This window comes from Mandrillus leucophaeus, unplaced genomic scaffold, assembly GCF_000951045.1.
Source record: "Mandrillus leucophaeus isolate KB7577 unplaced genomic scaffold, Mleu.le_1.0 Scaffold153, whole genome shotgun sequence".
In the NCBI taxonomy this organism is placed as follows: domain Eukaryota; kingdom Metazoa; phylum Chordata; class Mammalia; order Primates; family Cercopithecidae; genus Mandrillus; species Mandrillus leucophaeus.
In genome coordinates, this window is record NW_012101510.1 from 64,295 (window position 1) to 75,398 (window position 11,104).

An 11,104-nucleotide genomic window follows, 5' to 3' on the forward strand; every position below is an offset into this window, starting at 1 on the left:
CTGCTGCTTTCTCTGTTCCCTGCCAGGGGCTTTACATGTAGCACTTGGTCTTGTTCCCCTTACCTCCTTGTGATGCTAGGGTCACTGTCCCCATTTTACAGATGAGGAAACAGGCTCAGCAGTGGCAGGTTGCTTGCTTCAGGACGCAGCCCTGGCTGAGGGATTGAAAAAGCCGGGGCAGGGCCAGAGGTTGACGGCGGGTATTGCACCTGCTTCTACAAGGGAGTGCAGCTCTGGAACCTGTACCAGCCAGTGCTTCAGAAGCCTCCCCTGACTGCATCCACACCAGACCTTGAGCCCCCAGGTCCTGGTTCCCAGCAAATTTTTTCAGCAGCCAGAGAGCCTGGCACAGGGCCTGGCAGTTCGCCTCCAAGGTTCATTCCTGCCACGTGGAAAACAGAGTCCTCACAATTGGCCTCTTGTGTCCTCATTGAGGCATGAATGAAGCCTTAATGAGGGTGGGGGCAGAGTGCCCCCTAACCATGGCAGGTAGGACCTGGCTGGCAGGTGGGCTCCAAGGGGCTCCCCCCAGGAGGCTCCTCCCACCCCCAGGCATGACACCCAGGCCCTCCAGAGCCCCCAGCAAAGACTCTTTATTTGCTTGTAGCAATGTCAGCTGCCAGACCACAGAGCCCATCCCTGCCCTCCATCTGTCCAGCTCAGCCACCCTCTCACCACCCCCTGGCAGATAAGAGCAATGAGATATGCAGAACAGGCCCAGGGCTGAGGCCGTGCCGCCCCACCCCCATCCTTCCTGAAATTCCAACAGCACAGAAGGCGTGGGCCTTGGTGTCTCCATCTGTAGACAGTGTATAATGATGTCCAGCCTGTTTGCCTTCCAGGGATTTCTAAGAATCATGTGGGGAAGGTATTTTAAAAGTTCAGAATACAAACAAAATGACAAAGAGCAAACTCAGCTGGTCACCCACACATTCCCTGCCCAGACTTCCCGTCCCCAGGGTACTGGACCCCAGCCACCTGGGCTGGGAGCCTTTCTTCTCTGGGCTGTGCTGGGGAAGCTGTGGGAGCCCCGAGAATGAGGACGGCCCGCAGTGGGTAGGCCTGCTTTGCCCCCCACCCAGGGATGCCTCTTGCTCCCCAGGATGGCGTGAGGACAGTCTCCGGATGGGAATGTCAGCATTTCCTGGTCTGTGCAAGGCACCAAACTAGGGTCAGGGACTGCAGTGTAGCTCATACCCAAGGATGGCAGAAATTGGGCGGGGGTGGGGGCGGAGGAGCTTGAGGACAGGGAGCAGGCGTAACTACCCCTTTCACATGGAGTGGCACAAAGTTTAGTCCCCACCCCAGGACAAGCATGTCATGTTTCCTTACTTCTCCAAAGCCCATCACTCCATTTTAAGCTCGGGGTCTCATGACCTACTTTAGAGGAAGGTCACAGGATTCTTCAGGGCCTGCTTCAGGGGAGGACAGCAGTCAGAGAGACCTTCCTGCGTCGGCTGCCACCTCAGATGCCAGGGTGCCATATTCTGGGGTGGTGTGTCCTGAGCCCTCAAACCCAATTCCTCCCTCAGACCCAGGGAAGCTCTGCTCCAGCGGCTTCTGCTGCGGCCCCACCACACTGAGTGTCACTCGCCTCCAAGCTACTCCCCTCCCATCGGGAAGATTCCACTCAGTACCTTTCTGAGAGAGTCCTGGTGAGGTTTCCTTCTGGGTGCCTGGCAGGCTGTCCTTACAACCCCAAAACCCCCAAGGCAAAGGAACACTCAGGCTGCATCAGCTACAGAAGGAGCAGTAAAAACGTCAGAAGCAGGAAGAAAACACAAATAAATGTCAATAAACCATCCTGTCACAAGGCAGTTTTGTCAATTCCAAATTTTGCCACGATGGAGAAACAGCTGCTTGCACCGAGGCGGGCCACCCTTGGCTTCCTCCTCTGAAAAACCAGAGAGACAAAGGTCAGAGGCTGTCCCAGGAGAGGGCCACAAGCCAGGACCCACACAAACTGCGGAGCCTGCAGAGGCCAGTCCCCACTCTTCTCAACTTGGAGGTAAAGACAAACAGGAGGGGCCTGCCCGGCCCCTGAGGGAAGTTCTGCAGACGCTCCCCACTGGGGCTCTGGGAGGCAGAGTTGCCTCCAGGGGCCTGTGCCTACTTCTCCTGGGGATGGTGGGTGAGCTGGGTGGGGCAGCCAGCCCTGACCTCTGGGCATCCTTTGCTCTTGCAGGACCTGGGCATGGAGTCGACCTCACTAGATGATGTTCTGTATCGCTACGCCAGCTTCCGGAACCTGGTGGACCCCATCACACACGACCTCATCATCAGCCTGGCACGCTACATCCACTGTCCCAAGCCGGTAGGGTGGCTGTGGTCCGAGCCAGCCAGGTCCCGGGGTGTGCGGTGGGTGCCTTTCAGGGCAGAGCAGCTTTATGCCCAAGGAGGACAAGCCCATCCTGCAGGTGCCAAGAGCCTGAGGTGCTCTCCCTTGGCGCCACCAGCACAGATTGGTTTTGTTTGGCCCAGGGGGTGAATTCACTGCCAACATCTAAAAAGCAGAATTTTTCACATGATCCCTATATTCGGCTGCCCTTGAAAAACTGGAAGCTCCAGCAACATGAAGCCCTCATTTCTGCAGGGCTGGAGCTAAGTAGCCATCCCTATTATACGGGGCCAAGGCCACCACATACAGTTGTACAGGTTGTGCCTTGCACAAAAGCATGCATAAAGAGGGGTGGCGGGGTAGGGGAGGAAGGCGAAAGTTCAAATCCAGCCCTCTCTCTACCCACCAAGCCGTGAGCCCTGGTGCAAGCCTGGGTCCCCCTGGAGGTGAACTTTTTCTTATTTGCACAAAGGTGTTATAGAAAGCTGGCCGGGGCCCTGCATGGGGCTGTCCACTTTGCCTCAGTCCCACCACTCCCAGATGTCTTCACCTCTGAGGCTGAGTGTCCTTTGACACCCATCCCTTCACTCATGTCCTCTTCCTGCTGGCCCTGGGAGCTCGGAAGGGAAAGCTCCATGGCTCTCCAGGCTCCACATCTGCCGCTCAGCCCCTCCTGGATGGGAGGTTCTGTCCTGTTCCTGCAGTTCCAGGTCTAGGCTTCCCCGGGGCTATGCAGCTGGACCCAGTGGGAAGGGGAGGGCTGGGCGGGGACATTCCCACACTTGAGCGCTTCTCTGTTGCTTTGGTTTTTTCTGTCTCATCCCTCAATTTCCAGTGGCTTCCAAAAGAAGTGCTTCCCCGCTGGCAGTCAGGAAACCAGAGCAGGATGAAGGGGTGCGGGAGGGAAGTTTTTCCTTTTGGTGTAGGATCTAGGCCAGGAGTGAGATGGTTCCCAAGCCCACCCCTCGCTCGGCCTGGACACAGACTTGACCGTGGTCCTACAGTGAGCTGGAGCCTTGCTCTGGAAAGGCATTTCCTGGGGCTGAGCTCCATCTGCGGCTTTGTCGGGGGCCTTCTCTCTGACTGGGGCTACCTGATACGAAGGCTCTGAGGTGGGGGCCCAGCTGTGGAGGGCTGGGAGCTGGCCAGGGTCAGGAGCACAATGTTGCAGAAGGTCGGGATGCAGGGCCCAATGGGAGGGGAAGGAAAGCTGGTGTTGAGGAAGCCTTGAGGCCTGATTGGTGCTAGGAGCCACGGGGCGCTGGCTGGGGCTGGCGCCTCTGTCGCTTCTCATGCAGTTCCACCTGGTTCTGCCTTGGGGGGAGGGGGAAGGGACGGGAGTCAGGCCTGTGAGGAGGCCTTGCCGGGTGCCAGACCCTGCCTTTCCTAGAGCAGGAATGGAGTCTGTCTCTTATACACATCTGGGCTGAGGCCGCGCCGCCCCACCCCCATCCTTCCTGAAATTCCAACAGCACAGAAGGCGTGGGCCTTGGTGTCTCCATCTGTAGACAGTGTATAATGATGTCCAGCCTGTTTGCCTTCCAGGGATTTCTAAGAATCATGTGGGGAAGGTATTTTAAAAGTTCAGAATACAAACAAAATGACAAAGAGCAAACTCAGCTGGTCACCCACACATTCCCTGCCCAGACTTCCCGTCCCCAGGGTACTGGACCCCAGCCACCTGGGCTGGGAGCCTTTCTTCTCTGGGCTGTGCTGGGGAAGCTGTGGGAGCCCCGAGAATGAGGACGGCCCGCAGTGGGTAGGCCTGCTTTGCCCCCCACCCAGGGATGCCTCTTGCTCCCCAGGATGGCGTGAGGACAGTCTCCGGATGGGAATGTCAGCATTTCCTGGTCTGTGCAAGGCACCAAACTAGGGTCAGGGACTGCAGTGTAGCTCATACCCAAGGATGGCAGAAATTGGGCGGGGGTGGGGGCGGAGGAGCTTGAGGACAGGGAGCAGGCGTAACTACCCCTTTCACATGGAGTGGCACAAAGTTTAGTCCCCACCCCAGGACAAGCATGTCATGTTTCCTTACTTCTCCAAAGCCCATCACTCCATTTTAAGCTCGGGGTCTCATGACCTACTTTAGAGGAAGGTCACAGGATTCTTCAGGGCCTGCTTCAGGGGAGGACAGCAGTCAGAGAGACCTTCCTGCGTCGGCTGCCACCTCAGATGCCAGGGTGCCATATTCTGGGGTGGTGTGTCCTGAGCCCTCAAACCCAATTCCTCCCTCAGACCCAGGGAAGCTCTGCTCCAGCGGCTTCTGCTGCGGCCCCACCACACTGAGTGTCACTCGCCTCCAAGCTACTCCCCTCCCATCGGGAAGATTCCACTCAGTACCTTTCTGAGAGAGTCCTGGTGAGGTTTCCTTCTGGGTGCCTGGCAGGCTGTCCTTACAACCCCAAAACCCCCAAGGCAAAGGAACACTCAGGCTGCATCAGCTACAGAAGGAGCAGTAAAAACGTCAGAAGCAGGAAGAAAACACAAATAAATGTCAATAAACCATCCTGTCACAAGGCAGTTTTGTCAATTCCAAATTTTGCCACGATGGAGAAACAGCTGCTTGCACCGAGGCGGGCCACCCTTGGCTTCCTCCTCTGAAAAACCAGAGAGACAAAGGTCAGAGGCTGTCCCAGGAGAGGGCCACAAGCCAGGACCCACACAAACTGCGGAGCCTGCAGAGGCCAGTCCCCACTCTTCTCAACTTGGAGGTAAAGACAAACAGGAGGGGCCTGCCCGGCCCCTGAGGGAAGTTCTGCAGACGCTCCCCACTGGGGCTCTGGGAGGCAGAGTTGCCTCCAGGGGCCTGTGCCTACTTCTCCTGGGGATGGTGGGTGAGCTGGGTGGGGCAGCCAGCCCTGACCTCTGGGCATCCTTTGCTCTTGCAGGACCTGGGCATGGAGTCGACCTCACTAGATGATGTTCTGTATCGCTACGCCAGCTTCCGGAACCTGGTGGACCCCATCACACACGACCTCATCATCAGCCTGGCACGCTACATCCACTGTCCCAAGCCGGTAGGGTGGCTGTGGTCCGAGCCAGCCAGGTCCCGGGGTGTGCGGTGGGTGCCTTTCAGGGCAGAGCAGCTTTATGCCCAAGGAGGACAAGCCCATCCTGCAGGTGCCAAGAGCCTGAGGTGCTCTCCCTTGGCGCCACCAGCACAGATTGGTTTTGTTTGGCCCAGGGGGTGAATTCACTGCCAACATCTAAAAAGCAGAATTTTTCACATGATCCCTATATTCGGCTGCCCTTGAAAAACTGGAAGCTCCAGCAACATGAAGCCCTCATTTCTGCAGGGCTGGAGCTAAGTAGCCATCCCTATTATACGGGGCCAAGGCCACCACATACAGTTGTACAGGTTGTGCCTTGCACAAAAGCATGCATAAAGAGGGGTGGCGGGGTAGGGGAGGAAGGCGAAAGTTCAAATCCAGCCCTCTCTCTACCCACCAAGCCGTGAGCCCTGGTGCAAGCCTGGGTCCCCCTGGAGGTGAACTTTTTCTTATTTGCACAAAGGTGTTATAGAAAGCTGGCCGGGGCCCTGCATGGGGCTGTCCACTTTGCCTCAGTCCCACCACTCCCAGATGTCTTCACCTCTGAGGCTGAGTGTCCTTTGACACCCATCCCTTCACTCATGTCCTCTTCCTGCTGGCCCTGGGAGCTCGGAAGGGAAAGCTCCATGGCTCTCCAGGCTCCACATCTGCCGCTCAGCCCCTCCTGGATGGGAGGTTCTGTCCTGTTCCTGCAGTTCCAGGTCTAGGCTTCCCCGGGGCTATGCAGCTGGACCCAGTGGGAAGGGGAGGGCTGGGCGGGGACATTCCCACACTTGAGCGCTTCTCTGTTGCTTTGGTTTTTTCTGTCTCATCCCTCAATTTCCAGTGGCTTCCAAAAGAAGTGCTTCCCCGCTGGCAGTCAGGAAACCAGAGCAGGATGAAGGGGTGCGGGAGGGAAGATTTCCTTTTGGTGTAGGATCTAGGCCAGGAGTGAGATGGTTCCCAAGCCCACCCCTTGCTCAGCCTGGACACAGACTTGACCGTGGTCCTACAGTGAGCTGGAGCCTTGCTCTGGAAAGGCGTTTCCTGGGGCTGAGCTCCATCTGCGGCTTTGTCGGGGGCCTTCTCTCTGACTCTGGGGCTACCTGATACGAAGGCTCTGAGGTGGGGGCCCAGCTGTGGAGGGCTGGGAGCTGGCCAGGGTCAGGAGCACAATGTTGCAGAAGGTCGGGATGCAGGGCCCAATGGGAGGGGAAGGAAAGCTGGTGTTGAGGAAGCCTTGAGGCCTGATTGGTGCCAGGAGCCACGGGGCGCTGGCTGGGGCTGGCGCCTCTGTCGCTTCTCATGCAGTTCCACCTGGTTCTGCCTTGAGGGAAGGGGAAAGGGACGGGAGTCAGGCCTGTGAGGAGGCCTTGCCGGGTGCCAGACCCTGCCTTTCCTAGAGCAGGAATGGAGTTGCTCAGAGATGAGACAGCGAAAGGCAATGGGACTCTCAAAAAAGCAAAAAGGAAACAGGAGGGCTATGTGTACGCCCATCTTTGAGTTGAGGAAAACAAACTTCAGTCAAATGATCTGAGCAAGGTTACACCTCGAGGAGAACCATGGGTGTGATTTGGGCCTATGCAGTGACTCAGAGCTGGGCAGGACACAGGCCGGGGGTCCCTGGGCGGTCAGTGCCCAAGGGGCAGGAGGAGGGGCCTGGTGGAAGCAGCCGAGCTCCCCTCCCTCCCCAACCTGCCCCTCACAGGTTGCCTCACGGACAGCCTGTGTGGGGAGAAGGACCCACCCTCTCAGAGAGAGAGGCAGGCCAGGGAGTGGGTAATGGCCATCGGGAGACCCTGTGAGACAGGGCCAGGCGAGGCCAGGAGGAGGGGCGGGAACTCCTGCCTTCTGATCTCCCCTTTCTGTCTGGGTAGGGCGGGGCCGGGGGGTGCCTACCTGGGTGTTGTGGTCCATTCAGGTAGCTGTAACAAATTATTGTAGACCGGGTGGCTTACAAAAGTAGAAATTTATCTCTCACACTTCTGAAGGCTGGAAGTCTGAGATCTGGGTGCCAGCCTGGTTGGTGACTGGTAAGGACCTTTTTCTGGGTTACAGACAGTCACCTTCTTGTGTCCTCACATGGCAGGAAATGGGCAAAGGAGCACGAATCCCTTTGTGAAAGCTCCACCCCCGTGGCCTAATCACCTCCCAAAGGCCCCACCTCTGAATACCATCACCCTGGGAATTAGGTTTCAACATGTGAATTTTGGGGACATACCAACATTCAGTCCATTGCATGGTGTAACCTTCCTCAAACCACTTCATTACCTGGCCTTTGTTTTCCTCAAAACAAGTCAAACCCTGCCGGAGTGGGTGAGCCCTGCTGAAGCCCAGAGACCTGGGGGGCCCCTTCTGTGCCCATGTGGCAAGCGAGGCTCTCTGGATGAGGCAGGGGTGGGAGGTCCCCAGGCTGGTGGTAGGAGCAGCCCCTCCATCCACCCCAGAGGGCTGACCAGGATGTCCTGGTCAGAGCAATTTGCATCTGAGTTCATGTCAGCCCACGTTATGGGTCTAGACATTGTGGACAGAGGTGTCAAGACCGGAGAGCTCGTTCCAAAGGTAAATTGGATACTACACGGACCCTCACTGAAAATCCTCCAGCGAGGGGCCGTGCTGTAGTTTAAATAAAACCCAAACTCCTCACCTGGCTTTGCCTGAGTCTCTGAGCTCCCCTCTCCTACTTGCCACCCTGCGAACTCTGCTCTAGCATGTGGGCCTTCCTCCTCTGCCCCTGACACCTCCACACCCTCTCCTACCTTAGGGACATCGCTACTCCCTCTAACTGCTCCAGCCTCCTCTGTCTGAGCTTCCTTCTCCTGAGTTCAGACTGAGCCTCCGGCCTCTGAGAGGCCTTCGTTGACAAGCCTGCCTCATGGAGGCTCCTGATCAGCCTGTCTCGAGCCCCATTTATTTTTCCATTCATTTCTCCATTTTACTTACTGGTCTCTGAAATTACCTTGCTTATTTACTTGTTGGCTAATTTATGGTCTGTTTTCCCCACTAGAATATAAACTCTGAAGGGAAGGGTGTCTGTCTTGTTCACAATTCCATCCTGCACCAGGCGGGAAGGAGGTAACATATTCCATTGTGAAGTTTGAAGGGAGTTTAGTGAAGGGTTGTGGACAGGATAAAGGAAGTCAACAGGGGATGTTGAGACATCCAGAGACAGCCGTGGTAGGAAGTTGTTTCGCAGGAGGACAAGCTGTATTGCCAGAGGCAGGGTGAGAACACCTGGTCCGGAGCCATGCTGCATTATCCATTGCCATATAGCAAACTACCCCAAAACAACAGACATTTATTGTTATAGTCTCTGCAGGTCCGGATTGCAGAGGCATGGTGGTGCCTGCCTCTAGTCTCAGCTACTAGGTAGTTTAGCTTTGGGTCTCTCCAGACATTGGTCAGGGCTGCAGGTGTCAGAAGACTTTGCAGAAGTTGGCAGCTCTGCCAGACTCCGTGGCTTACGCCTGTAATCCCAGCACTTTGGGAGACCGAGGGGGGCAGATCACCTGAGATTGGGAGTTGGAGACCAGCCTGACCAACATGGAGAAACTCCATGTCTACTAAAAATACAAAATGAGCCGGGAGTGGTGGCACGTGCCTGTAATCCCAGCTACTTGGGAGGCTGAGACAGGAGAATCACTGGAACCCGGCAGGCGGAGGTTGCCGTGAGCCGAGATCGCACCATTGCTCTCCAGCCTGGGCAACAAGAGCAAAACTCCATCTCAAAAAAAAAAGAAGAAGTTGGCAGGTCCACTTCCAGGGCGGTACACTCACCCTGTAGCCTCTCCATAGGACTGCTTGAGTGTCCTCACATGATGGCAGCTGGATCCCACAACAGGTGATAATATAGAAGCCATAATGCCTTTTTTTTTTTTTTTTTGAGACAGAGTCTCACTCTATCACCTAGGCTGGAGTGCAGTGGCGCGATCTCGACTCACTGCAACCTCTGCCTCCCAGATTTAAGCAGTTCTCCTGCCTCAACCTCTCAAGTAGCTTGGGATTACAGGCACCTGCCACCACACTCAGCTAATTTTTTGTATTTTTAGTAGAGACGGGGTTTCGCCATGTTGGCCAGCCTGGTCTCAAACTCCTGACCTCAGGTGATCCACCTCGGCCTTCCAAAGTGCTGGGATTACAGGTGAGAGCCACTATGCCTGGCCTTGTTTTTTTGTTTTGTTTTGTTTGTTTGTTTGTTTGTTTTGAGAAAGGGTCTCACTCTGATGCCCAGGCTGGAGTGCAGTGGTGTGATCATAACTTACTGCAGCCTGGAACTACCAGGCTCAAGTGATCCTCCCACCTCACCCTCCTGAGTAGCTGAGATTGGAAGCAGGCACCACCATGCCTAGCTAATTTTGGGGGTTTTTTTCTTATAGACATGGGGGCCTCACTATGTTGCCAAGGCTGGTCTCAAACTCCTGGCCTCAGGCAATCCCCCTGCCTTGGCCTCCCAAAGCACTAGGATTGCAGGTGTGAGCCCAACTCCCACAATACCTTTTAAGACCCAGTCTCAGAAGTCACAAACCATCATTGCTGCCATTCTATTGATTCTGATGATTCTGTTGCTCACCCAGACCAGCCCTGCTACAATGTGGAAGGACACTACACAGGGGCACAGATGCCAGGAGCCAAGAGCAGCAAGGCTGTCTTGGAGGCTGGCTGCTGCACATGCCGAAGTGTGGGAATCAGAATAAACCCCCCATCTGTCTCTCCTCCTGCCCTCTGGTCTTGCTGCCACTGCTCCCATTAGCTGAACCTAAGAGGAAGCCAGGGGGAAGACAGCCCCGTGACGCGGTCTCTAGAGCCCAGCCTTCTGAGCAGAGAAGGGCAGAGTGGACTGTGGGGCGAGAGGAAACAGAAAAGCCGGCACACAGTCTCTGCATCTGGAATGGTGTCCAGCATAATGAGCGGGACAGTCAACATTTGATGAATGTATGAATGAATTTATGAATGAGGGAGGGATACCCTTGAATGGAGGGCAGTGGAGGGCTGTGCTTGTCGGGGTCCTGGAGCAGTTACAGAGGTGCCTGGGGAGTGAAGATGGCAGATGGTATCACTGCCTGATGGCTGACAGCCAGAGCAGTGTCGGGTGCTGGGACCCCTTCCAGGTCAGCCTGCAGGTCGGCATGCCATCTTTCCTGACAGATGAATGCGAAGCCCCTCAAACACGCTCTGCCCCAGGACCTGGGCAGCCTTACTGGGAAGGTCTGGAGAGGCTGCTGCCCTGACCTGCACTCACAGTCACCTTGACTGTGCCACATTCCACTCCTGCCTTCTTCAGGGATCGGGGGAGGACTGCAGAGAGTTGACTCTGCACACAGTCATTGCGCCTCCTGGGTGGGTTAGGATTCTGCTGTACATAACAGAAGCCCAGGCAGGCTGGCTCCAGCAAGGAAGAAAACGTGTCCCTCAGATACCGAGGTGTCTTGTGGTGCCCACAGACAGCCAAGTTAGATCAAGGTGCTAAAACTGTAGATAAGGCAGATCACTTGAGGTCAGGAGTTCAAGACCAACCTGGCCAACATGGTGAAACCCTATCTCTACTAAAAATACAAAAATTAGTTGGGCATGGTGGCGTGCGCCTGTAATCCCAGCTACTCAGGATGCTAAGCCAGGAGAATCACTTGAGCCAGGGAGGCGGAGGTTGCAGTGAGCTGAGATGGTGCCACTGCACTCCAGCCTGGGCGACAGAGCAAGACTCCATCACTGAAAAAAAAAAAAAAAAAAGTGTAGAGAC

At 55.9% G+C, this 11,104-nt stretch overlaps 1 protein-coding gene across 1 annotated transcript in view; it reads left to right on the forward strand.

Annotated features, from left to right (window-relative positions):
- The first annotated feature begins 1,036 nt into the window (after positions 1-1,036).
- The window catches only part of LRRC75A (leucine rich repeat containing 75A), a 21,813-nt gene continuing 11,745 nt past the window's right edge, over positions 1,037-11,104 (forward strand). Inside the window, exons 1-7 of the mRNA XM_011975290.1 lie at positions 1,037-1,056; positions 1,533-1,655; positions 1,819-2,008; positions 2,186-2,358; positions 4,574-4,696; positions 4,860-5,049; positions 5,191-5,355. Coding sequence (XP_011830680.1) covers positions 1,037-1,056; positions 1,533-1,655; positions 1,819-2,008; positions 2,186-2,358; positions 4,574-4,696; positions 4,860-5,049; positions 5,191-5,355 — 984 coding nt within the window. The remainder of the gene's footprint in view (positions 1,057-1,532; positions 1,656-1,818; positions 2,009-2,185; positions 2,359-4,573; positions 4,697-4,859; positions 5,050-5,190; positions 5,356-11,104) is intronic.